This window comes from Protomyctophum parallelum (genome assembly GCF_964188405.1).
Source record: "Protomyctophum parallelum genome assembly, chromosome: 12".
Lineage (NCBI taxonomy): Eukaryota > Metazoa > Chordata > Actinopteri > Myctophiformes > Myctophidae > Protomyctophum > Protomyctophum parallelum.
Genome location: NC_139712.1, coordinates 26,935,407 through 26,963,006, shown reverse-complemented (window position 1 = coordinate 26,963,006; position 27,600 = coordinate 26,935,407). Strand labels below are relative to the sequence as shown.

General features: G+C 42.2%; 2 protein-coding genes across 2 annotated transcripts in view; one reads left to right on the top strand and one right to left on the bottom strand.

The window, feature by feature from the left end:
- rnf32 (ring finger protein 32) overlaps positions 1–542 on the bottom strand; it is a gene marked incomplete at both ends in the record, with an annotated part of 10,708 nt that extends 10,166 nt beyond the window's left edge. The window contains one exon of the mRNA XM_083777726.1: positions 281–542. Coding sequence (XP_083633852.1) covers positions 281–542 — 262 coding nt within the window. The remainder of the gene's footprint in view (positions 1–280) is intronic.
- Positions 1–27,219, top strand: part of lmbr1 (limb development membrane protein 1) — an 89,980-nt gene extending 62,761 nt beyond the window's left edge. The window contains exon 18 of the transcript XR_014570036.1: positions 27,208–27,219. The gene's annotated coding sequence lies outside the window, so the exon portion shown is untranslated. The remainder of the gene's footprint in view (positions 1–27,207) is intronic.
- The last annotated feature ends 381 nt before the right edge of the window (positions 27,220–27,600 follow it).

Here is a 27,600-nt window from a genome sequence, read left to right as displayed (position 1 = left end):
TGCCTCCATAGAGACATTCAGGGTGCTTCTTGAGGACACATCACGCAGTGACTGCACCTGTTTCATGTAACCCTATATTTATTTACATCTGTGATTTGTTTTAATGTAGTTCAAATGTCTGTTATTGTTTTCCATTATATGTATTTTATAACTGCACTTGTTCTTAAGCTGTAATCGAGGCGTCCACGAATAAAGAAAGCCTGCTCTCAAAGGGCTTCCCTGAATAAATAAAGGAAAACGTCGATCAATTTCCAATTCTCTACTGTACCTAATACTGTACCTAATGTTAAACGAGGCGGTGCGGGGTCAAGCACATACTCTCTCTCCTCCTGGCTTTGGTGCTTTTGCAGATGTTTCTGTTTCCGAGTCCCTGTGTCCCGTTCCCTTTTCCTGGCATCTGTGGATGCTTTTCTGCCGTGGATGGTCTTCACAGGGTTATGTGACGACGACAACGTCTGATCCAGCAGGTTCCGTGCGATGTGGTCTTGGAAGGCAGCCGAGGTGATGGCCAAGTTGTTGCTATATGTTGTTTTTGCAGTCATGCCCTGTAAACATTGTCAGTTTTCACTGCAGTGTTCTATCTAAAGACAGTGGTTCTCAAACTTGCCAATTTTGCGGTGTCAAGGACCCCCAAATTGATATTTATTTGCCCGTGGACCCCCATCAGAATTTTTTTTGGGCAGAGATCTCCATAGGAGATCTTCCAGCAGAGATTTGAGAAGGAAAATAAAGCACTTTTCTAAAGTCAAATCAAATGTACAAGCTTGCAGCACGGCACGAAGTGCTGTGAGCTTGTATATCTGCTATTCTTTAATGGTCAACGTAAAATATATGGATAAAGTGATTAAAATGATGATGACATTTGGCTGCTGAGGGACCCCCTGGAACCACCTCAAGGATCCCTAGGGGTCCCCGGACCCCACTTTGAGAACCAATGATCTAATCTAAGATATGCAAACTCATAAATGGTCAGACCTATGATTCAATGTCTATGATTGCAAACTGTTAAGGGCAGTCCATACTGTCTCCGACCACCGAACTTTCCGTCGGAAAGCTCCAGTACAACTACAACATGACGTCACCCGCAACTTCTGAAACACATTCCTCAGAATTTTTGTTCTGAAAGCTGCACTCCCTGATGTTGTGACTCTCCGAACTCTACTTCGGAGAAAAAATTAGTCTGATCTTTCCGATGAAAAGTTCGGTGGTCGGAGAGAGTATGGACTGCCCTTTAGCCTATCAGTCTTCTTCTCACCATGTGATAATGCAAATGCAAATCAAATAATTAACGAATTAACGAATAAACTTATAATAAAAATATGTAAATCGATAAATACGGGGCGGGCTAAAATGTCAACAGTCAAAAAAACAAATGTCCCTTGACTTTAGTCATCTTAGGCTATATATATATTTTACAAATATTATTGTGTATTTCTTCCTTTACAAAATAGAACATCTAACATCTAGCCTTGTTTACAACAGGCATAGCGAATCCCATTCAATTCGGCTGGCAAATAATGACAAACAATGCTAAGGAACAATGTGCTGTCAATACCTTTATAGCCACTTTCACGGAAAAACACAAGCACATGCAAACGAAAACAAACATTGCCTCTCGGCTTTCACAAGCTAGCTCTAGCTTTCATGAATGAACAAGTTGATAGAGTTAATGAAGCTAGAAATCCAAACCTTCCGCATTGTCGTCCGTTGAGGGTCAGTGTTTTATGGTTGCTAAGAGACAGACCACGCCTTCTCCCTCTGCAGTGTTCACATGACTGCACTATACTAGGCCTTTTGCCAAAGCAGTGTTGACAGACAGACAGTGATCTCAATTGGAATGAATGAATGAATGAATGAATGAATGAATGAATGAATGAATGAATGAATGAATGAATGAATGAATGAATGAATGAATGAATTAATGAATTAATTAATTAATTAAATTCAAACCCCAACTCTCTGTGATGTTGAAGGCTTATAATGTGCTCTCAAAGGGGTTACGGTTATTTCATATTTTAGAACACTTGTGGGGTCATTTTCACCTGTCTTTTGACAGTTTTCAAGTTGCTTGATTCAATATTGTACATATTTCATTATTCATTTGATCAGATCTGTGACATGTCACTGGTTCTGATGCCTGATATTGTTCTAAAAAGCATGGAGATGAGGAACCCAAGTGTTTTACTAAGTAAAAGTATCAATACTGCAATGTAGAAATACGCCATTACAAATAAAATACAGGTAATCCATTATTAATATTATTTATTTGCGACTGTAGGTCACAGATTACTATGAAAACCTGCAAAACCTGTCTGTCGCTCTGTCACTCCGTCACTCACGCCTCCATATATGGTTGTCAGTCCATCACCCCTTAGTTGTGACATTACGCCTCAGAATTAATTCCATACTGTATGTTGATCTGACCTCCCATGCCAAAGCACCAGTGCTCGCCGTCACGGTGCGTCACCCAGGCGGATGCTCGGGATGTCGCTTCTCGCCCTCTGGGCGTCTTACTGTTTTTATTTTAAATTATTATTATTATTATTATTTGTCTTTGGTGACGAGCTAGTAGACTTAGGTCCTGTTGTAAATTGTGGACAGGTGCTCTTATATGGTGGTTTTGAATAGAGAGGATAGTCGTACAGTACCTAGTATCGCACCTATGCAGCAGTTAGGCATGCACACAATACACACACTAACCTGTGTCGTTAAGATTTTAATTAGGTGTCCAGGTGCCAAATATTTGTAATTAGGGAAGCAAGTTAATTGTTTCAACGGTGTAGTTTGTTTGTTCATCCCATTTTGAAGTTGGATTCTCGAGTTACGTGGATTACAACCGTACACACACACACACACACACACACACACACACACACACACACACACACACACGCACGCACGCACACACACACACACACACACACACACACACACACACACACACACACACACACACACACACACACACACACACACACACACACACACACACACACACACACACACACACACACACACACACACACACACGCGCGCGCGCGCGCGCGCGCGCACGCACACACACACAGACAGACAGGAGGAGACGTGACGCATTTATAGTAGGATTTATGCTGCATAATGTCAAATCTTGTCAGATGTTGTATTTACTAACTGCCTTGTTGTGTAAATGCAGGATTTTGTTTCATATTTGTGTATGCTAGATTTGATAACTGTTTTGATGGTGCATATTGCACCATCAAACTGTACAACTCTGATTGGTGACACAGGGTCAATTAAGTGACTTTCCGAAATTTACTGCATAACACTTTGTAGATTTGTTTGATTTATGTAATGTCACAAGCATTTCTGATTCAAGTTCCTTTTCTGTAATTTATAGGAACTACACAAATACATATTTCTGAATAAAACCCTAAAACAACGGAAACAGCTACATTTCTCTGATGGGAAATTGGGCCATTTTCATCAATAATTATCATGGGGGGGGTTTGCCCATGGGCATCTCTCCCTCTAGTCAGTAGTTTGTCAGATACAACACACAAGTTCAAACGACTGTAAGTCATTATTGTCTATTGGCTGCTACTTCTATGATCACTCAATACCTAAACAATGCACGGCCACAACAAACGTTGCTGACCTGTGCTCCGAGGAGCAACTTTTCTAGTTTAGCATTCATTTGCAAACTAGTACTTGCAGTGCCTCAATGCCAGTAATGATTATTTTATTGTCAAGAAGGTGTCAGGGAATTGTTGGAACCTGACCAAAGAAGACTAGTCTACGGTGTGTCTATAGGTGACTCACTGAGCTGTCGTCAGAGCAGTCGCTGAACAAAGCTAAGCTGCTCATACCTGTGCTCTGAGCTAAGGGATCCCTCCCAGGTCACCCTTACATGGAAAACCATACACACAAACACACCAGAGTCTCACGCACGCACGCACGCACACACACACACACACACACACACACACACACACACACACACACACACACACACACACACACACACACACACACACACACACACACACACACACACACACACACACACACACACACACACACACACACACAAACACACACACACACACACACACACACACACACACACACACACACACACACACACACACACACACACACACACACAGAGAGTCTCTCTTTCTAAGTGCGATGAAAAGTATTCTTTATTTCTCACACAATACATTGCCAGGGTGCAGTGTGTGTGTGTGTGTGTGTGTGTGTGTGTGTGTGTGTGTGTGTGTGTGTGCGTGCGTGCGTGTGTTTGTGTGTGTCTTAAAATGCTTTGCTCCCTTGATTGACTTTGATGTGCTCAGACAGAATCGGTGAAAACAGATGGTGGAGGAGCAGGGCCACGACGGTGAGGCCTGTCAATCCAGGGAGTCCTCTTAAGAAAACAAAATGAAGATGTATCTCTGAGAGCAGAGGAAACCCCTGCGTTTCTCAAGAGGCTGCTGCATTCTTGAGATTAGGGCAAGAAAAACGCAGACCACTGCCGTTAATGCCCCAGACAAAGGCGTGGAACAATTTATTAGTTAAGAATTCAAGCCCAGGGCTCAATCAAAGGGCTGTCGTCCACAATGCCAGACTCGGGGCCTCAGCTTTTTTCTTTCCTTTTTTCCCCTTTTTTTTAAAGTAAATAATCACGCTTAAAAGATATGGCAAAGATGGGGCTCAGGGCCCTCATAAAGCCTGCATTCTTCCAACTGTCATCTGAATGGATTTCGGTGTGCACCTTTACTTTCAATAGCAACACTGTTTGTCTTTTTCTTTATAAATACCATTTTAAAGAGCTTTTTATTTAACTTTCTTCACCCCCTGAACCTCTCTACCTGATCTGTGGTATTTCGTAAAGAAAAACTCACCTTGTCGTGTCGAGTTGATGACTTAAGAGAAAGGCAGGAACATAAAGGAGATTTGAGAGAGAACCCTTGCTGAACTTGAGAAGCCATGACAGCTTGAAAAGGAAAACAAGAATCCTGCAATTTGTCTATATGTTTAGATACTCTGATATTGTGATCTATAACATTCTTTATTTATTTATTTATTTTTAACAAAGTGGCCAATAATGTTTTAACCCCTTTTTCTTCCCAATTTAGTCGTTATGCAAATTAATTTCTCCCCACACACATTTTTGTGTTGTCACTTCTGACTCCCCTGCCAGTGAGGAGGCCCCACCGGGAGGACACAGTACAGTCCGCAGTACGCAGCAGTGACCAATATCACCCAACCTGCCCAACTTCCCTTCCCCGAACATGGGCCACTTGTGTTCGTGTAGACCAGGGGTGTCCAAACTCTTTTTCAAAGAGGGCCATATCTGATGGGTAATTTTTTTAATAGAATCCATCTTAATAATGATAGCTTTGAAAGGACTGTATAATAACTATAAAGACTATAAATAATCAATGATAAGCTCCAATAGCAGAGGGCTCCGGAGCAGAGCCAAAATGTGCCGGAAGACTCAGAATACTTTAGGAGGTAATCCCATTACAATAGATACTTAACTTTAGCTTTTACCAGGATACTTTAAGTAAATAGCCAATATGAACACTGTTACATTCAGGAGGATTACCTAATAACTGTCAAAATGTTACCTGTGTCCACCCCAGGAACATCCATATCAAAATGAGGCTTTTAGTCGTTTTATATTATCGTTTCAGAGAGAACAGAACAAGGATTCACATAACAGCATAATAATTTACAATCGAATTGACCCCGACCCCGTAGGGTCGGGTGTGTGGTTTCTCTCTACCGTCTCCCAAAATGGGAGACAGTATATATACTTCGTCAATACAAAATGGAGAATGGTACAAAGCCGACGTGGCAAGACCGAGGAGTTTTGGGCACTTGATGGAAAAACACTGGATGGATAAACCCCAAACCAGAAGAGCACAGAGGTGGTTGGCTCGGCTTTAAAGGATAATTTGTCTATGGCATGCAGTCTCGGCGAGCTGATAAGAGAATGCCTGGCCTCCAAGGTCAGAAACATGCAGTTTCAAGACAGAGACAGTGCAATAATAATTCTTACTAACTACACAGGGCAACCAGATTAAAAGGGTCAAAAAGGTCAAAGGGACCCTTCACCCATAAAATATAAACAAAATATCTATCAATATCAGAAAATATTAAAACACCCAAGGGCCAACTACATAATTTACCTTCGAAATTAAACGATTCAATTTAACTATCATCATCAATATTTAATATCAATGGTCTTTTGTCAGGTGTGTGCTGTGAACAAAAATTGTATCTCAGCCTTTTTTCAGTCTTATGTCACATTATCAAATGTAACCAAGCAAGCAAGGTAAAACAAAATAAAATAAATAAATATTAGGAACAAGGAACGCTGACAAATTATACTATATAGGCCGTTCATAATACAATTCAGGTATGAAGCTGCGGGCCGTATAAAATTCGCCCCAGGACCACATTTGGCCCGCGGGCCGCACTTTGGACACAGCTGGTGTAGACGCTGGACAAAGCCGGATGCTGATTAACATCCTGAGAGTAAGATAATAAGGGCACTCCTTCTGATGGCACATGTTTGCCCAGTCAGATAAACATGTAATATAATCTCAGAATGATAGGATAGCTAGGTATATGGAAGTGATGAATGCTTTATTGTATGTTTTTATAGTGCAGCCCTTTTTTATCAGCTTGCAGAGCTTTCTAGTCTAGTCACGTGGTCTAGTAGCGATGTAGTGGCGTAAATTTCATGATTGGCTGGCGTCTAAGCCAATGGGAGACTAGCCCTATACGGCCAATGGGATATTTCTGGCAGAAGCCCTTGAAGGCTGATTTCACCCTTCTGCTGGGACACTAAGCCCCGCAGCCAATGGGACACGAAGCCCCGCAGCCAATGGGACACTAAGCCCCGCAGCCAATGGGACACTAAGCCCGCTCTCCCCCACCGCACCATGACGAGAGAGAGAGAGAGAGAGAGAGAGAGAGAGAGAGAGAGAGAGAGAGACTGCAAACGTGACTGCAGAAAGGTATACAATATGCAAGAGAATGGAATGCAAGATGATATATAATGACTTGAGTGATTTCCTGTTTTACTTATTTTGCTGATATGCTAACTGAGAATGACCTGGCAGGATTTCAAAATATAGCATTGTCACAGCAATCAATATGAGAGCAAATAAAGCACCTTAGACACGCAAGTAAATGCATAACACGTTCATGACACCGCTTCGGGTTCATACCCATAAAACTAGGTCTGGTGAACATACATCATATATACCGTGATATATTGCATTGTTGTCAAATAAGTAATTACCCTGAGATATGGATGAGAGAGGGCAGCCCATAATGGCTAATTAACAATTATGTCAGCCTGCGAGATGACCAGGGAGACCAATCACTTTGATAGGAGACAGTGGAAAATCCAATTATTTTATGACTTGTCCCATAACCCTTCCCTAACACGACTTTAATCACTCTGTGGTGAATCGGAGTCGCCCCGTGGTCATCTGGGAGGGGACCAATCAGGTGGGTCGAGACGGACGGGCCACGCCGTCCGCCGTTATCTCCTGCGTCATTGCTGAGTAAGGAAGCCATAAAAGAGCGCCGCCATCATTATAGCCCGTTTGGTTGCTCTTTTCCCCCTGAGAGATGGAGCCCCTCATGATTAGACAATGTCCTTTGTAAATGAAATACAAATCACCCCGGGCTTTTGGTTTTTACTTCATTTACTAAGTGCTACATTACCTCATACTTTGGACCTAACAATGGATTTCCCATAAATCTCCAGACAGTTGAAATAACGAAAGGGCTCACATATCACAAAATGTGCCAGCACTTATTAGCACTTGAGAAGTTATTGATCGAGCATTTTGATTAATGTCTGCCGGCGGGCCGGCTACCGTGGCACTCTGAGGGCCCGTGGAGCAGTAGTGGAAGACGTACTGTGTTCAACATTTTAGGCTGCTTGAGTAAAAGTATAGAAGTATTGGCATCAACCAATGTGAAACCGGTACCGGCAAGTCAAACGTTTTCGAAAATAGATGATGGTTTACATACAAATTAGCCTATAAAATAGGGCTTAATTGGTTAATATGTATGCTTATAGCCTACATATAAACCAAAGGTAAATCTACAAAGTAACTAAAAGAAAATGGCAACTTGAGTAAATGTACTTTCCAACACTGCTACTGTACCACTGGCTGAGAGTTCTCCTCAATTATACCTTCACTTTGTGCTGACTGCCAGCCTGAAACCATGAGGACATCCTGCAGTAAAATAATGTACCAAAACCCAACCCTGGCAAGAGGACATCCTCTGCAGTAAATATATCAATACTGCAACATTCCAACCATACAGTATACTTAAAGGGGAATACCCCCCCCCCCCCCCCTCATGTGATCAGTGACGTCACAAAGATGTACTCTTTGGCTTGCAAAGTACATCTTCGTGATGTCACTGATCACATGTCCCCAAGTTCTAGACCTCCAGTTCTAGGCTACACAGAAGGGGGGGACTTTTTTTTAAATTATTTCCACACAACATCTCGAAGGTATATTAATGACATACCGCGATACCGGTAGTTCAATGTTGAAAATGAGTGGAATTCCCTTTCAAAGTACGAAAAGTTAAAGTATGCTACTCATTTTGCAGAATGGCCCATTTCACATTGTGAGCTTGTAGATCAGCTATTTTCAAATGGCCATAATATATACTGTATAGGACTGAACACTGATGTGGTTAAAACTCTCGACTTGTTCTCTATTAGTTATAAAGAAACGTTAGAGATTACTTCAGTTGTAGCATAATAGCTGCATGCGAATATCGTCGCTATCGGGCAGAATCCTTGCATCTCCATATTCGTTTATTTTTTTCTCCCCGTCAATGATTCCGAATGCCGTATTTCGTCCTACAACAGTGTTGCACAAATATAGTAATAGTTCAGTCAGACAACTCACGAATAGATTAAACAATATTTATTGAAGAATGAGTAATGAGTGTGCATATGATATTTGACTTGGCGTTCGGCTCTGCTGGATTTCTCCCTGCTCGGCATGATTAAGCAACATCATAAAACATAAGAGCAGGGAGATAGATATACAATAACCCCCCCATGGGGAGCATAGATAGCAGAGCCCACCGGTGGTGCTGGGGTGGTGGTGGGAGAAAACATCACATACAACCGGGGAACCATGAGCAGAGGAAGGCAGGAAGAGCATGGAGTCTAGTGAGCTTAAGTAGCCTGCCCACTTAGTCAGCTGACTGTCGCATCAGCGAATGACGTGAGAGACTTGCACACACGTATACTCCCACATAGTAATGCAGCATGTTAACCCCTTGAGCATAGTATGGGCCTTTGAGCAAGCAAGAACCTCCCTTGAGGTTGACTGACTGAACTGACTCCGCCGCTCCGCGTGCTGCGTTTGATTAATAGTAATATATAGTATAGGGAAAATAGCCTATCTATAAGCTCGAAATGCATTTTGAGCTTGTAGATCTGACATTTTTTCTATTTTAGAATTGCTTTAAGTAAAATTGAAAATGGATAGGTCTGTGGGTTTTATAAATATTGAACCTATGACGACTGTAGCAGGTGTGGTGAACAATAGAAAATTCCACCGCATTCATCGGTTCTGGACTGTTTTATTATGTTATTATGTCATTTGCCATACTGTAGGAATTATACACTCACCCTCACTGTGAGGCTGTAGTCATTAAAAAGAACATTTGACCTTTTTGCAACCCTGTCTCCATATATCGCCTCACTTATAGGATGGATGGTAGCATTTCTGTCTATTCAATCTGTGGCTGTGAGTAGGTTGAAAACGCATTAGTGAGGAGGCAAAGTGTTCCTTTAACCACTTAAAACACATTTAGTGCCGGAAGTGCATCAAAATAGAAGCTCCGGGGTGCCAGGGTTGTCTGATTGCTTTTACTCTGAAAGCCATGAACCGGAAACACTTTCCTAAAAAAGTTGACTTTACAAAGTGACCTCACATCCCCGATCATCTTAATTTATTTTTTTACGCTCCAAAAAGCGTTCATATTTTGCGGGAGAGACGGATGAGGAGCAGAAATGAAGCGCCAGCATATCGATCCATTCATCACCACGGAGAGCGCCTTGGATTAGGAGATACGAGTCATTCTTTCCGCCGCGCTAACATGGGAGTCAATGACAAGCTAATAGTTGCACAGAGCGTTAGCGTACGGAAAGCGAAAAGCGAAATGCCAAAAAAAAAATAGGAAAAATTCTGAATATTCTTATCTCGCCCGTGTCACTAGGACGTCGCTAGGACGTCCACAGACGTCGTAGGCACTAATTTTTCGGAATCCTTATGACGGCCTCATGCGTCGTATGAACTGAAACGGTTAAAACATATCTACTTTGTTGTGCGAAAAATGACCAGCAAGCTTGTAGATCTGTTATTCACAGCGAATGCATATTTTCACCAAATGTTCACCTAGCATGCCAGAATTGGTACGCTACAGTATATGGTTCATGCAGTTACGGTAACAATTCTGTTAACCACCTTCTTCTCATGATGCTGTTCTCTCTTGATAGTCAGCGTCATCCACGTTCAAAATCTATCAACAACACATGAGTGTCACCAAACTGAAGATCATGACTGTGATGCCAGACATAATTTCCAAAGTTTCCTCAATTTCCAAATAATATCATTGAAGTGTAAAAAATCACACCCGTGTGAAGTGAGTGGTGCAACTCCGTGTGGGGGCCCCCGGAAGTTCCAGACCCACAGGACCACGGCCAGGGTCCCGGTTCCGGCGAGGCGCCCCACGTCCAAAATGGTAGAGAAATGAGAGTTACAATATGGGGGTCTACACAAGAATGTGTAGACAAGGAGATTTCCGTTTAACCCTCTAACACCCAGCGTTGCTTTTTAGCAACAATTTTATTTTATTTTATTACTAAATTATTATAATTATTTTCTGTTCTTTTTTCACCTAAACGTCATCAGTGATGTTCATTGCAATGCCATTTCAATGCCATTGGTCATGATATTTGCATATAAATACCCCCCACAGAGGCTGAAATTCACACAAATTCAAAATGTCTGGACTCTGTGCGATTTTGAACATTTTTTAACCTAAGACTTTTGACCTTTACCCTAATAAAAGTAGGTAAAATAATTGTAATATATGTTTTTTTGTGATCATTAGAATGTCTAGAACATTTTTTATTCATTATTGTGAAAGATATCCTCCAAATGTAAATGATTATTTATTATATTATTATATAATTATTATATAATTATTATAAATTTTCCATCAAACTTTATTTTTTTATTTTTTTTAACATATGTTTTAGTGTCAGTCCTAGTAGTACAAAGTAGTAGTAAGGTTGAAATCTATTTTTTGCAAGTAGAAATTAATGCGGGTGTTAGAGGGTTAAGCCTTTATTTCCATTGCACAGACTCGCATTTAGATATTTTATCTGTATTGTACTGTGTTTTTGTATGGACGTGGTGTTGGGTGCCTGCACCCTACACTTTGTCTTTCTTTTATCTGTATTGTACTGTGTTTTTGTATGGACGTAGTGATGGGTCCCTGCACATATGCACACATGGCATCAACGCATGGTGTTGTGTGCAGGCACCCTACACTCTGTCTTTCTTTTATCATTCATTTTTTAAGAGCCTGCCCAGGGACTACAGATGAAATTTAGCTTTGGCTAACTCAAGCCCATTTACATTGATGTGAAAACTGTTGATTAATGAGCTTTGTCCCTGTCAAATAAATAAATACATTTGAGCAAGGAGGTGGTGAGGCATCACGGTTATGGTTTTAATTCAGTGACGCATAACCGTGGCCTGCTGAGACTCCAGAGCAGAGGGCTCTCAGCTGGTTTCTACTGCTGCTGCTGTTAAACAGACACTGAGGGAACAGGCAGCATTATATACCAGGCCACTGATTGAGGAGTGAGTGAGAGCAGGTGTGATTACTGATTGGGAGGGAGTGACAGCACGTGAGGTGGGTGGGTCCACATGGAATAGGCCAGGGGGAGGGTTGTCACTAGGATGACTCTTTTCTACATACAGTTATATGTGCCTGTGTGTTAGTGTGTGTGTTGGGTTGCGCACAGGTGGTGAAAAACAGCCACTGTTTTCGTGCTCATACCCACCCAGGCAGGCAGGCACACATAGGTTGCACCACTAAAAAAAACAGATCAATACAGTGTTTTTGGGTGCTATTTTCAAAGCATTTTAAAGGGATAGTTCAGATTTTTTTAATTTAAGCTGTATGAATTAATATGATGATTAATAGCCATTAATATAGTGCAGGTTGCAACTGTATTCATTGATTCCCCGAGTCCTGTGGTGGGAGTTCTGCTCTGGTTTTGGTCAATATTAAGTAGTTCCGGTCATTTTGTGGGGGGCACTGGGGCCACGCAGTAAAAGGAAATTAGTTCACAAACTAACGTCATTTGTATTGTTGGCCTATTTCTAAAATATCGTTCAACTTTGACCCCTCTATCACATGGAACTACTTTTTGGTCGTACTGATATGGACTTAAAAACCATAGTTCCGTGTGAGGGGTCAAAAATGAACAAAAGTTGCACTAATATTTTAGAAATAGGTCAACAATACAAATTAAGTTAGTTTTGTGGATTAATTTACTTTTCATGCGTGGCCCTAGTGCCCCCCCAACAACTTAATATTTCACCAAAACCAGAGCAGAACTCCCACCACGGGACATGGAAATACATGCCATTAATATAGTGGTTGCAACTTTATTCATTGATTGCCCATCAATTAATAAAGTTGCAACCACTATATTAATGGCAAGTATTTCATACAGCTTAAGTAAAAAACATCTGAACTATCCCTTTAAACATTTGAAAACTTGTGAAATTGGACATTACTTCAGTATATTTTAATGCAAATACTTTTGCACTTTTACATTTTTGAATAGCATGCAGGCTTTTATTTGCAGTATTTCTACATTAGTATTTGTATTGGTACTTTTTAAAATGTTAGCGATGCATTCTTCCACCATGAGGCACATCTTTGTAGTGTCTGTTCCTACCCATTTATCATCAAATCACACATTTAAAATGGAGGAATCAAGTGTGACAGCAAGCTCTTATCACACAATATCCCAATATAAAGACATCAATCTTCTACAAGTTCCACCATATTTCAAATCCTTGATCACTTTTTACAGAGCTCAACATGCTGCAGCAGAGGCTTCAAGACGTGGCAGCAACCAATAATTTCTGGTGTGGTGGCGCGGCCATCTTTCTCCATAATGGATAATAATTGAGCAGAATCCATCACAATGGCCAAAAATAGAACACCATAATGGCCATAAATTGTTCCCCATGAAGGCGTGAGCACAGAAAATCTGACATCCCCCGCTGAGCCTGAGAGGCATTGCAACTTCCACACATGCACCTTCACGCTTGTATTTGACTGCATGCTGATTACAAATAATGACACGCAGTTGAGACAAATCATACCTTTTGTGAATGCGACAGATTGACCCTTGTTGAGTGTTATGGACAAGATGTACATGTGCAGCGTTTAAGTTGAATGAATGAAAGCGGGTTGATTTGACCACTTAAAGGAGAATTCCATGCTAGAAGGCTTTCTTACCTTTATTTGTAGTTGTTACGTTGCCACTAAAGAGGTCCAGGTTATTTTGTGCAAAAGTGCATTATTGGCTATTTCCCCTATCATAAGCCCTCAATGAATTGAATTGAATTGTATTGAATTGAATGGGGCATTGGGTTGTTGTGCTAATTCGCTTATTTCCATCGCTCAAAAAAAAATGTAAATAGTATCCCAAGCGGCACACTTTACTACTTATTTCGATGGAAATAAGTGAATTGGCACAAAAACCCAACCCCCATAGAGCGTCGCAGTCCTGCCCCCTCGAGAGACCCGGAAAATAAATCCCTGTTCATTTTCCTCATAGACTTTTCAGAAAGCATTTATTTAAAGACGTTTACGCCACGGACAAAGCCAACTCTTGTCGTGACAAATCATGACAATAAACGGTATGTTTTGGGCCAAACAAAGAATTAGAGGGAGAAAAAAACGGCAGCTTACAACACTTTTGTTGTTTTTCTTCTTTGTAATTATGTGTTTGGTCCAAAATATTGTGTTTGTTGACATGATTTGTCACGACTCGAGTTGGCTTCGTACGACGCTTAAAAGGTCTTTAAATAAATACTTTTTGAAATGTCTATGGGAAAAATGCATTGGGATTCATTTCCTGGGCCTGGCATCGTCATGAAAGGGGGCAGGACTGCGACACTCTATTGAGGGCTTATATTAGGGGAAATAGCCAATAATGCACTTTTGCACTAAATAACACCTGGACCTCTTTGGTGGGGACGTAACAACTACAAATAAAGGTAAGAAAGACTTCTAGCATGGAATTCTCCTTTAAACCCTATATAATAGTTGACCGGAGGTTCCCCATATGCCATTACTTCAACGACCCATTGTTCCACTTCCGTGGTACCATTGGTCCATTATAACTAACCCTAACCTAGCCCCGTTTGGAACATACCCCTCCACTCCACCATAGCTCCGTTTGTACGATATTTGAACCATGGCCAACAGTACAGCTTGTTATCGTTCTCTGCACATCGTATCCAAAAAGTAAATGCAGTCCTCCCAGATGTTTGCAACTTTAGCGGAAAATACAATTTATGCGACGGGTTGAAAATCAATTTTTAGTCAGCCTTTAGTCAGTGCCATGCATGGTTTCCCATTGTAGCCGAAGCGGGAGCCGTCGCCTCCATTTTCTTTTCCGTGAAAAATTCAAGCATCCGTTACCTTTCACCATCACATTCTGCTGGCCTGGCACACAACGATGCGGAACCTCATCTCTGAGCTATATAGGCCTAGCGGAGGACCCCAACATCACCCTAACCCAGTGGCTCTCAACCAGTGGACCACCAGTTCTCCTTGAGGGGGTTCCAGGTCGTCCCCAGCTAAATGATTGGTAACCAAAGATCTTCAACCCTTGAGAGTGTAAAATTATTTCATTTTACACTCTCAAAAGTAGATGTGCTATTTTTGGTGATTGTTCACACCATAATAGGGACACTTTGGTTCAAAATCTTTGCCTCCACTGGCATAATGCAAATAGGGATCATCAAAAATGATCTTATCGGAATATAATCAGGGGTGGGAAGGTCGGTCTGGACAACAATGGCATGCTTGCTGTCAGCATGTTGACAATAATGCCGACCTCCTCAAAGAGAAAGAGTACAGTAATGGCAATTAACTGATTTAAATTTTTTAAAGGAGCACGGGAAGTAAATAAACAAGCCTGGAGACTTCCTTCAGAAACCTCGCCGTAAATCAACGGCAGCAGCAGCAGCTATTTCATCTGATTGAAACGAGTGCAGGAGCCTGAAGTTTGCCTGTGCAGCACGGAATGTGTTTGTGGTGAGTCTCGTAAATGCCAAGTTCTTTGGGCAATAAGAATAAATATCACAACCACTCTCTAGAATTACCACATAATTGGGGACTTTCCGCGTCTGCACAGGACCCCGCTGTCTCCTCCCACCCGTCCATGTACTGTACTGCAATGAATGAGTCCATGTTCCAGGTGATGAGGGGTGGCAGCGCCACGCAAAGAGGGGATATTTTATTACCAAAAATGGAGTTCAACAACAGGTTCAACAGCATGGCTCGAAACAACAACAACAGCTATATTACAACTATTGTGCAGACAAACAATGCAGCATTTGGTGAAACTTTTTAATGACTTATAGTTTGAAATTAATGACGTGTCCCTATTTTGGGCATGTTGTTACATTTTCTAAACTTTTCAAAACATTTAAAAAATGTTTATTATATTTTATATTTTAACTATTTGTCATGTAGCAAATATAAAGCTTAAGTTGTTAAAACTACACCTTTAGACCTTAAAATTCACATAAAGTAAAAGGCCTTGCAATGTAGAAGTTGCACTGCATTGCTATCACTCAGATAGTGAACCGACACAATTGACACATGTTGCTTATCCATTCAGAAAGAAATTCACCACACAGCTTTGAAACTTCAAAGCGTGTTGAGATTCTGCCAAACAAGCAGTCTCTTCAGTCTCTTGGCCTCTTGTTGTAATTTCAGCGAGTGATGAAAGGTGCCGATAGCAACACTTATTTACCTGTTTTTATGTGTGCCAAAGGCAGAGCTAGATTTGTTTGTGCTCCCACTATCTGTCTGATCAAACCTCTTCCTCCAACGAATAATGCATGTTTATCATATGAATCTTTCCTTTTGTGGCAGAAATAAAGAGAGTGATATGTGACTCAATATTCACAAAATAAACTTTAATGTTATATCAAAGGGGGACGGGTTAGGGGAGGGGATGATATTCTGATGTCACTATATCACTGTCTTTGTCATTGACACGATTGACTGTCAAGGTTTCAGCCTCCAGGAGGAAGCCGGCCTAAATACAAAGGAAAAACATTGTTGCACAGAACAACCACACCAAGGGTGTACTGTCTCTGTCTACGACCAATTATAACCCATTTTTAGACGGCCAGTTAGACGTGTTTTAGATGTCTAATAGTCTGAAAAATGCTCAGTGGGTTAGGAAAATGGAAACAGGTGCTCCCAATCTGATTAAAAAGAGGCAAATCTACACAATACACAGACAGACTGAATTTGAATTTGTAATATTTATACTAATATTGTTTTGTCATGCAGCGACCCCACATTGTTTCTTCAGGAACAATATTTTCTAATTTAGTTACGAAATTATGAGAGTTTCTATCGGTAATGGCCTTGCTGGCTATAGTGACATGCAGTCACATTTTCCTTGCGGGGGCTGCTACTGTTGTCATAATGTCTTTCTGTAGCCTCTGGCCAACACGATGTAAAATAACTTTCTATGAATGATGGGAACTCACCGACGGTGTCAAAGTTTTTCCTGTGGTGCAGAGTGAATCCGTAACTGTAAGCTTGAAGTAGCTGATGTGACGTTTGACTGTCACCACTTAATTGCCTTTCCCATGATGCATTCAGCTGAGCATAGAGAAGACTTTGAAAGTCAGCATGCTGACTGGAACAAGACAGGATAGTTTGATTTGCTCTGTTGCAGGCCGTTAATATTGGAAAAACAAAGTTTTCGGCTTGAATAGCGTATGCCATGAACCAGATCAGAGTCATGTGAAGTCCCATATACTACTGATGTTAGAAGAAACCTGCAGTCAAAGCCATTTATTCAGAACACACTACTGTGTAATGTAATCCTAGGTGTAAAAGAAAAAAAGGGGAAAAAAAGTTGCTAAGCTGTTTTAACTTGGTGCAGGCAGGCGGAAACACATATCATGACTGACCATGATCTCAAGTATCTCAGTGCCCATACCCGAGGTGGGGTTGGCGAAAGGGCCTTTCTGTGTGGAGTTTGCATGTTCTCCCCGTGTCCCCTAGGTTAGGTACCCCATAGAGTATTAAAAGGATAGAGACTAAACTGACGCGAAGCTCCGCCCCCTCCGCTATTCATGTCAGTGGAAGTTGCTCAGTGGCGTTTTGAAGCACCCGGAAGGCTGCCGGAAGTACCGTCTATTTCCGCATTTTTTCGCTGATTCAGCATTTGGACACAAAATGTTGGTGTCCAAATGCGGAAGTGCAGCTGGGCTTTAACATTGAGCGCTCGGTTGCACGGGGTTTCCTCGTCAAAAATCCACGGGTCCGCCTGCAGTCCTTCCTCTTACCACTAGGTCCAAGCGCTTCAACATTGGAGTGCATATAGCTGGCCCCTTGAGGTACCCTCACAAAAAACATGCAGTAATCCTGGTCTCTAAACTGACTGCCCCTGGCCATCCGGGGCACCTGACGGAGGGGAAAGGAACTGGTTGGAATAACGTGTTCCCTCCACGCGCTATGTCCAACCAGGGAAACTCCCCCCTGTCAGGTGTAAAGGAGCAACTTGGACACTCATGCATGAAGGAAGCATGAGTTCATGTCCGTTGCTCTCCCCTGGTTGGCGGAGGGTGTGTAGAGCCCAGGATCACATTAGATAATTGACAGAGGGGTGAAAAATGGGTTAAAAAAAAGTATTGACTAGGCCTACTGAAATTCATAAATTATATTGTCCAATATGAATCCTGATTTCCACTCTACATAATATACTGTAGAGTGCTACAGCAGAGCTCTGCACCCCACCTCACAAGCAATGCCTCTTTCAGGAAATCAGTGATATGACCTGAATATTGAAACAACACGGTTGAATCTGTTACCTACTGTATTGTATTAACCCATTTAGACGATTTCAAAAACGCCATCCTAACCCAAGTTTTCGGATTTTCTTTTTTTTTAAACAAATCCTGTAGCTATATATACATAGATACATCTAAAATGACATGGATGCTGTCCCGGTTTTAAAGGTATAAGAATGTATAGGTTTTCCTAGTCTTAAAACTCACTCACCGCCAAGAACGTATCTTTTTTCATTGACACTCTCCCTAAGAATGTCTTTTGACCTTTTTCTTTAACGTTTTTCATTGATTATGTTTTATCAAGCTGTTCATCAACCGTCTGAATAGCTCTCGGTTGCTATGCGATCGAGTAAACAGGAAATAACCGGAAGTGAAAAGTCTCCATTTATCTCGGATTCTTTCTCCAGATTGCATTTTTTGATCAAACTAAGCTTCCGGTTCTACTTCCGGGAGTTAATGGTCTTCAAAATAAGACTTCCTTCTGAAAAGACGTAGTAGAAGCTAAATGAGCGAGAAATAAATCGGACAGTAAATGTTAATGGTTTTTGATTAAAAATGTTTTATCACAGTGCCCTCTGACTGAGGCTTACATGTGAAATGTCCTCGTTCATTGACATTTTGTCCTGTTCTGTCATCTATGTAAGCTTCTCCAGGCGAGCGGCATGGTTACCCAAATATTCCGACGGTCCGTGCCAGTCTCAGTACTTAAGTGCAATGTCAGGAAACATTTCCGCATGGGTTACGTTCAGTCACTCACATGTGAAGGGACATTACCTGTAGAATCCACTGGGAGAGAGGTGACAGGCTACTGGCTGTTTGCCGGCTCAGTCTCTATTGCCAAAGTAAATAAGGTGAGTCTCTCATCTCTTCTCACCTCTTCCCGCAGCCGCTTGCCTGACAGGCCCGGTAGTGAACGTTATGGAACAAAAATTAAATACTACAAAAAAATCAAGAAGCAGCACCCTTCAAACTGTTTACCGTATATGTACGTCGTACGTGGGCATTTATTTGGCTTACTAACACACATAGGCGGAGCATATCATCAAGTTAGAGATATCTCCAAAGTCTCGCTGTTGAAACCAGAATGACGGGGAAGAGAGTGATGAGTGGCAGCGGGTCTGATTGGCGGCCGTGTTTCTCCTGGTGTCTGTGTTACGGTAAAAGTCTGAGGACCTGTCCCGCTGCGGAGAGAGCTGAAACAGCAGATCAAGGCCGAGCGGCGGCGGTGCGCTGCCGTGTTTACATTCCTCCGTGATGTCCCCACTCAACACGCCTTCTCATTTGACGCCGTCAGTGATTCAATATTGGTGGAGATGAAGTGGGAGAGGAGCTCGTGAAATTCAAACATTTTCTCTGATGTATATTCCAATTCGCTTGACCTTTCCGATGGGGTCAACGGTGCCATGTCAGTCAGGACGTGTCGGCTTTGTGTTTATTTTTTAACCCCAGCAACCCCCCCGCATGCACGCACGCACACACACACACACACACACACACACACACACACACACACACACACACACACACACACACACACACACACACACACAAACATTTGTCACATACCTCTGTTTGAGAACAGGCTGCCACAGCTGGCTGATGGGAACCCAAGATCATAGTCATGTGATCACCACAATGCCAGCCATCAAGAACTGACGACCTTTGAACTGTCACTCTTCAGGATGACTGAATGCGTTGGGGCTGAACTTGACACGTCAGGCTAAACACACTGGCGTGTTAGCAGACATTTTGAAGAACATGCAACATCCAGACATCTCACACACACGTCACAGTTATTGGCCAAAGAGGAGCTATCTGACCATGCGTACACACACACACACACGCACACACACACACACACACACACACACACACGCACACGCACACGCACACACACACACACACACACACACACACACACACACACGACACAATATTCTCGCTCGCAATGTACCCAAGCTGCACTAACTTCAAAAGGAACCCGGAGATAAAACAAAATGAATTGCAGACACATCAAGCCTCCCCATGCCCTTTAAAGCTTAATTATACCTGTTGGGGTGATGAGAGACACATCACAGAACCTAGTGATTAATAAACAAACGGCGCATCCCATAAAGCGTCCGACAAGTCCCTGCTCATCACCCCCTCACACTCATAGTCTGTGGCTCAGGTGAAGTGTACATATCAAAGTCTATCAAACAGGACTGAAGTTAGCCCAACCCTGGCCAAGGCTTTAACACCTCCCCCCCCCCCCCCCCCCCCCCTCCCCGCCATCCCCTCCACCCTGTCCTCTCCAACCTAGCCTCTCAGGTCTCTCCTGGCCCACTCTGTTCAGTGGTCTCCACCTGTCTCTAATTGAAGGCCGATGAGAGCATCACCCAGGCACGTGCTCCAGAGCGCAGGCCTCAGTCTGTGAGCTTTCATCTTTCATTGCCCGGCCCGGATCACTCGACTCGAGGCTTTGTAGCCGCCGTCTTTTGGTTAAGTGTCGCGTTCGCCGTGGGGTTTTGTAAACAGAACACACCTTTTGTGAAAGAGAGTGCACGCAACAAGATGAAGTTACCGGACGGCTGAGAGCTCTGCAGCGGCAGCTGAGACGACGTTGTGATGGAGAAAGGGGATGACCCGCAGCTGAGCGCGTATTAGATTGCCCCCTTTGAACGGCTATATATGTGCCGAGTGAAATTCTGAGTGTCACCTATCGTTGCTGGGCTTGACAAGTGAGCACGAATGAGGTGCGATCCAAAATACAGGACACCTCTGGATGAAAACAAATGGTTTTCCTGGAACGGTTTTGGTCCATTCATCTCCCATGCAGAGGCCAGGCCGGCTTGTGATGGACATTTTCGTCAAAAATATATTTTACCATGGACATATTACCTAGCCCTATACTACTAGTGCTGAGGTCCTCAAAGTGGATTGAAGGACCTTCGAGGTTCTTTGAAGGTGGTTCAAATGGACCTATGGTCCATTTGGTTATTTGTACATGCTCAGATTTACTCCTTGAAAATAAAACTTTTAAGAACCACTGTGCTAGCGGACTCCATGTGCCATAGTGTTGTACTGTAACAACATACATATTCTGAAGAAAACTTGGAGACTGACATTCAGTAATTGTGGGTCTTATGATCAAAATGAGAACATTATAAAACTAAATCTACAATTTGCATTGGACAAGGACATACAGTATGTCTCGCCACTGTATGGACATATTGATGACTCATGTTCGTAGCAACTTCATTATGATTGGAACCGTCATGACATGGCCTCCATCTTTATAAGTGGTTCAAAATACCACATACTGTAGCTTTTAAAGACAGGATCACACCTAGTTCTCAAAAAGACCTCAGCATATGTGGCTTAATGCATCATCTTGCTCTTTGAACTGCTGGGCAACAATTACTCATGCGTGGTCAAAAAAAGGAGACTGTCTAGTAAATGTCCAGGTTCATCGGAACCTGAACGCATGCACGCACGCACGCACATACGCACACACACACGCACGCACGCACGCACGCATGCACGCACGCACGCACGCACGCACGCACGCACGCACGCACGCACGCACGCACGCACACACACACACACACACACACAAACACACACACACGACTTGGTCACTCATTTAAATCATAGTTTGCCATACAGTAGCTCAAATATTGACAAATTCACTTTTCAGACAGACAGACAGACAGACAGACAGACAGACAGACAGACAGACAGACAGACAGACAGACAGACAGACAGACAGACAGACAGACAGAGTGATAATATTGAACATGAACCTGTCATAAGGTGAATGAGGTCACTTGCCGTGTTGTTCCTCACCAGCCAGAGTTATTTCACTGTTGGCTATGAATGTTCCTTGCTTTAAGCTGCTTTAGTCAACCAAGTGTGATCCTGACTAATCATTTCGCTCAAACAAGATGCTATTGTTTGTAGTGTTTTTCCACATTTTACTTGCCATGTGAAAAGCGTAATAGTTCAGCAATATCAGCCTTAAAACAACAAATTATGAATTAACGTTCTTCTTTGATGGTTGTTATCGGATTTGTGCCAGTGTCATATAGGTACGGAACATATCTACCTATTGGAAGATCGGCTGATGTCATGTTGATGACATACGTACATGAGCATACACGAAAGGAGTTGCATTGTACACAGTACACTTATATTACCACAAACATGTCACAAAGCTTGGTCAATCAATGAAGCCGATGGATAGAGTTGACCAATCATTGAAGTGGATGGATCGAGTACTCCTCGACCATTACTAACACTATCCCAAACCCAAACCCTAACCTCACAGGAAGCCACAGTGATTTGTAACCCGCAGCACAGGTGATTTGTAACCTGCAGCACGGGTGATTTATAACCCGCAGCACAGGTGATTTGTAACCTGCAGCACAGGTGATTTGTAACCTGCAGCACGGGTGATTTATAACCCGCAGCACAGGTGATTTGTAACCTGCAGCACGGGTGATTTGTAACCCGCAGCCCGGGTGATTTGTAACCTGCAGCACGGGTGATTTGTAACCCGCAGCCCGGGTGATTTGTAACCCGCAGCACAGGTGATTTGTAACCCGCAGCACGGGTGATTTTTTACCTGCAGCACGGGTGATTTGTAACCCGCAGCACGGGTGATTTGTAACCCGCAGCACGGGTGATTTGTAACCCGCAGCACGGGTGATTTGTAACCCGCAGCACGGGTGATTTGTAACCTGCAGCACGGGTGATTTGTAACCCGCAGCACGGGTGATTTGTAACCTGCAGCACGGGTGATTTGTAACCCGCAGCACAGGTCGGGCTAATGGGAGGCCTGACTTAAGGGCAGTCCCCTCCCCTCCAAGTAACATGTAGAGGTTCAGTGCATCCTCCACAGACAGTGTGACGTTTCCACAGTCAGTAATGATTTGGGGTGCCATGTCATCTGCTGGTAGTAGTCCACTGTGTTTTATTGAGTCCAGAGTATTACTCACGCGCACGCACGCCCGCACGCACGCACGAATATATAATTGTTTGCTTGTTTGCTTGTCGGTTGTTCATTGTTATTTTATGTAAAGTGTCCATGGGTTCATGAAAGGCGCTATAATGTGATCACAATGTATATATACCGGTAATGGCATGTAAAACAGTAATAAAAAATAATAATAACGTAAATCACGACCTTGATAAACAGTGTGACGTGTTGCGTGTGTGATCATCTATCCCATTAAAACTACCTTTGCTGTACTTCCAAATTGTTGAGATACAAACTCATTACCATCGGCTATTAAATGACAGTTGCTGTCCTAAGTGGGGCCATTAGAGGTGTCATTGTGCAGCACCGACAGGGACTGCTGATAGAGTGGAACCAAATGAGAGGGCTGACACAGATACTAGTGTGGTAAAGATATAAATGATCCAAACCTTACCATTGATTTAACTAATGATGAGTGCTCAAAGTGCAACAATAGTAATTTTGCCATAAAACTGTCAGCAGTTAATCAATCTGTTAAGGGGTTTCCTCATTCTGTGTAAGATTTATTAAATGTTCACCCTTGCATGTCTGGGCTTGTTCCTGTCTGTCTGCCATGTACACAAAGCAGGTCTAAATCTTCAAGACGAATTACACCTTTGATGTACATTGTCTGCGCCCATTGTTTCCAACTCAGACCGAAGGTATGGCATCGAGGTGACATAACTGATATGTTATTATTATTAAATATTTCTTCTTCTTTTTTTACATTAAAACCCCATGACAACTCAATGTATGTGTCTTCTGTCATCTTGGTCTTGATGATTTTTTTGGTCTGTATATTTCCGTCTGAGGTCCCCGGGCTGTGTCTCGTGCATTGCAGGCAAGACTTGCATGTTACTGTAGATGCCTTAGGACTTACGAGGCCTGCTGGTACATCTGCCAACAATAGGAATTTCCCTAGTTTACACAACTCCAGCGCAAAGCAGGGTGATCTCTAAAGATTTACCCCTCATTGTTTCCTTCTGGAAGGGTTCATGCCAACTGAAGTGTGTTTGAAACGCTGTTACCGCCGCACCATTAACTAAGCCTACTTTATCTCGACTGATTAATGTAATTAAGATAATTCTCTGGGTTATTTTGTAATTGCTTCCTTTCTCATATGAAATATCGTTAATCAGTCTCAGTTCAAAGCTCACTTCATTGTAAATAACTAATTGGATGGCAGTGATGCTGTTTTTCGTTAATTTCCCTGACATGTCAATATTATTGGCCCATTCAAAATCTTGCTCACACAAACGTTTGTCTGTGTGTGTGCGTGCGTGCGTTTGTGTTTTCTTCCTCTTCTTTAGTTAGTGATGCGCCATCCTGTGAGAGGGTTATCTAATAGTCCAATAAACAGGCTGTACACTTAAAATTATGGATTCACAAGATCTGGCATTTATTGATTGCCCACAATTATCCCAAATTGAATGGTCATGTGATATACATATGAACAGCAAAGACATATATGAAAGCAAATACGACCTGTTACATCACAAATTCGGATTCGATCATATCAGTCCACAGATTTGGGGCCCCGCGAAGCGCAGGCCAGAGGGTTAGTCTGTCCTGGAGAATTCTGACGTGTCCCTCTCTGCCCTGCCAATATATAGCAATCTCTCTCCCACTGAAGTGACCTTGCATGCGCACAGCTCGGCGGCACACTCTGAAAGTAATGGTAACTGCTTGAAGGGTCTACTTTCCCCCACCATTAGTAATGTCCTGCTTTTTTTTTTTCTTTGTGTCTTAGTATTTTATCTACCTATTGGTTTTATACCCATATATACTGTATGTTGTGTGTATTGCTTTGTACTCAAATTATTGTTTTTTATACCTGTGTTTGTATGTTGTTTGTATGTCTGGCTTCGTGGGGAAAGATGGTGGGTGGGTGGGGAGAACTGGGAAAGGAGTTGTGGGAGAAAATGTAAAAAACGTATTCTCTTTCTGTGAAAACTGCATATGATGTCAAACTCTTTGAATAAAATGTACTTAAAAAAAAAAAAAGTAATGTCCTGCATGCTTGCTCAGGGGAGAAATTGAATCTTGACCACCAGGTCAGAATTCGTGTCAGATCCTGTTTCTAGGTTAGACATGACCTTCGGCACAAAATGTCTCAATGGAAGAGCCTACAACCACCCCAATTGTATAAGTTATATAATACAACTTAAAATAAATATAATTTTGTCCAGTCTGTATGTTCATACAATATAAGTTATATTGTATTGTATGATAGCTAAGACATTTGATTTTATTAATTAAAAAAGTTACAAAGTGAGGCTAATCCTATATTGACCAGAGACCCAGAGAAAACAAATAAAACAGACTTAATGGGAGGGACATTTTGAATGTTTTAAGTTATCAATGTGTGACCACACATTCACCTTCCTGTGACCCCACTTGGTTTGAGAACCTCTGCCCTGCAGGTCAATAAAAAATGTCTAATTCAAATCCTGGTCTCTAAACTACCTCCATCTGGCCAGTCGGGGCGCCTGATGGAGGGGAAAGGAACTGTTCGTTATAACGTGTTCCTTCCATGCGCTACGTCCGGCCAGGGAAACTCCACCCTGTCAGGTGAAAAGAAGCATGCATGAGGCCTCACACATAGAAGGGAGCATGAGGTCAGTCCGCTGCCCCCCCCAGGTTGGCAGAGGAAGTGTAGCGCCCAGGATTACATTAGATAATTGACACTGGGTGAAAAAATGGGTTGCAAAAATTGTGGGATAAAATATATATTTAAAAAAAAGTCTAAATCAGAGACTAGATAAAGTGCCCCTCGGGGCACAGGTCTCCACCAGGGCAGGTCAGGTTGTGGCCTAATGGTGGCGCTATAATAGGCCAATGTGAAAAGGGTGCCATTTCTTCTTGCCTTGGATGGCAATTGGATGATTTGAGGCATTTTGTTCCAAAAATGTGTTTTGCAAAAATCCACCTGTTAGTGGCGCTATAACAGGCCAATGTGAAAAGGGTGGAATATATTCCTCCGCCTAGTAGGAAAGTCTGTGAAAGAAAAGTGGGACCATCCAGACCCCATCACAGTTCCTTGAGGGGGTTCCAATTATAATTGGTCCCGTATAGATCTGTAACTCTGAATGCATTTGAATTTTGTCAATACAATTCATACAATTGGGGTGGTTGTATTATGTCACTCTGGTATTGAGACATTTAGATCTTGTCAAAGGTCATGTCTCAATAAGACACAAATTTCGACCTGATAGACTCAATATTAAATGTATCCCCTGAGCAAGCAAGCAGGTTCTATTAGCTTAGTGGTAAAAATGCCAGCACGGGGTAAATGTACATAGTGCAGGTTTAGCGCCACTCCAAAAACCACAGATTTTTCCGTGGGGCACCTTTTGCACCATTTAAAAAAAAAAAGAGTATCAACTGAAAAGCATTTTTCAATCAAGGCTCATTTTGTTAACCTAATTCTGGAAGTTGCAAATAAAAACAAATTAAATTGGGTCATTTTAATGTTAATGTTCTTTTTTTCTTAACCTATCTCCAGCCCACAATGTGGGAAGGCAAGCTCATCTCTCACCTGCCATGATCATTATCCAAACCTCTTATTACAACTAAAAATAATAAAAACCCACTTAAAAGCAGATTTGAATTTTCACCTAATATTTATAATGATGTGTTAAATTATTGTTTTTGCTCTCAGCACTTGCTCCTGGTGCTCTTTCTGTGCCCCTTTGAAGTCAGTTGATATTAAAGTGCTGTTTAATGTGGTCATAGTGTTCATATATTGCTTTCTGACTGCGTTCTGCCTCTCCTAAATACATAGACAGGGCTGTAATTTTTTACAAGTTTAGGCAAAATGTGCTCTAAATACAGTATCAGCGTTTCAAATGGCTAGGAAAACCATCTCATTTTGTCTATCAACCATTTGATATTCAGTCAAAAAACAGAGAACACCAGCCTTCCTTTCTCTCATCAAGTGGCATGGTATCATTAAAACACATAATCATAGATTTTGTGAATGAAACGACTGTCGAGTCAAAATGGCAGTTATGTATGAAGCGCTTACTTATTTTAGTTCCAAGCCTCCGGGTGCGAAAGTGTCATGTTTAAAAGCATGAAATCTTTCTCTTCAGAGCTAGTACATTAATGCACACGGATACTTTGATATGGAGGGCAGAGTTTGGCAACACACTCCGATAAACAAACAAACACGCACTTAATGTGACATCTGATATATAATTTTATCAACCACATTTTTGTCTTTTTTCCCTGTGCGTTGCTTAGATTGCAGTAATAAACTAGAAATGCACTCTGTCGAGCTGCCAACTTGCGCCTTGCACACAAGTAGGCCATGTATGTCCTACTGTACTTGTGTGCAAGCAGAGCTTGCCATGAGGTGCGCTCACCACTGGTATCACCACTTCCAAAAAATAACTATATAAGCTACTTTGA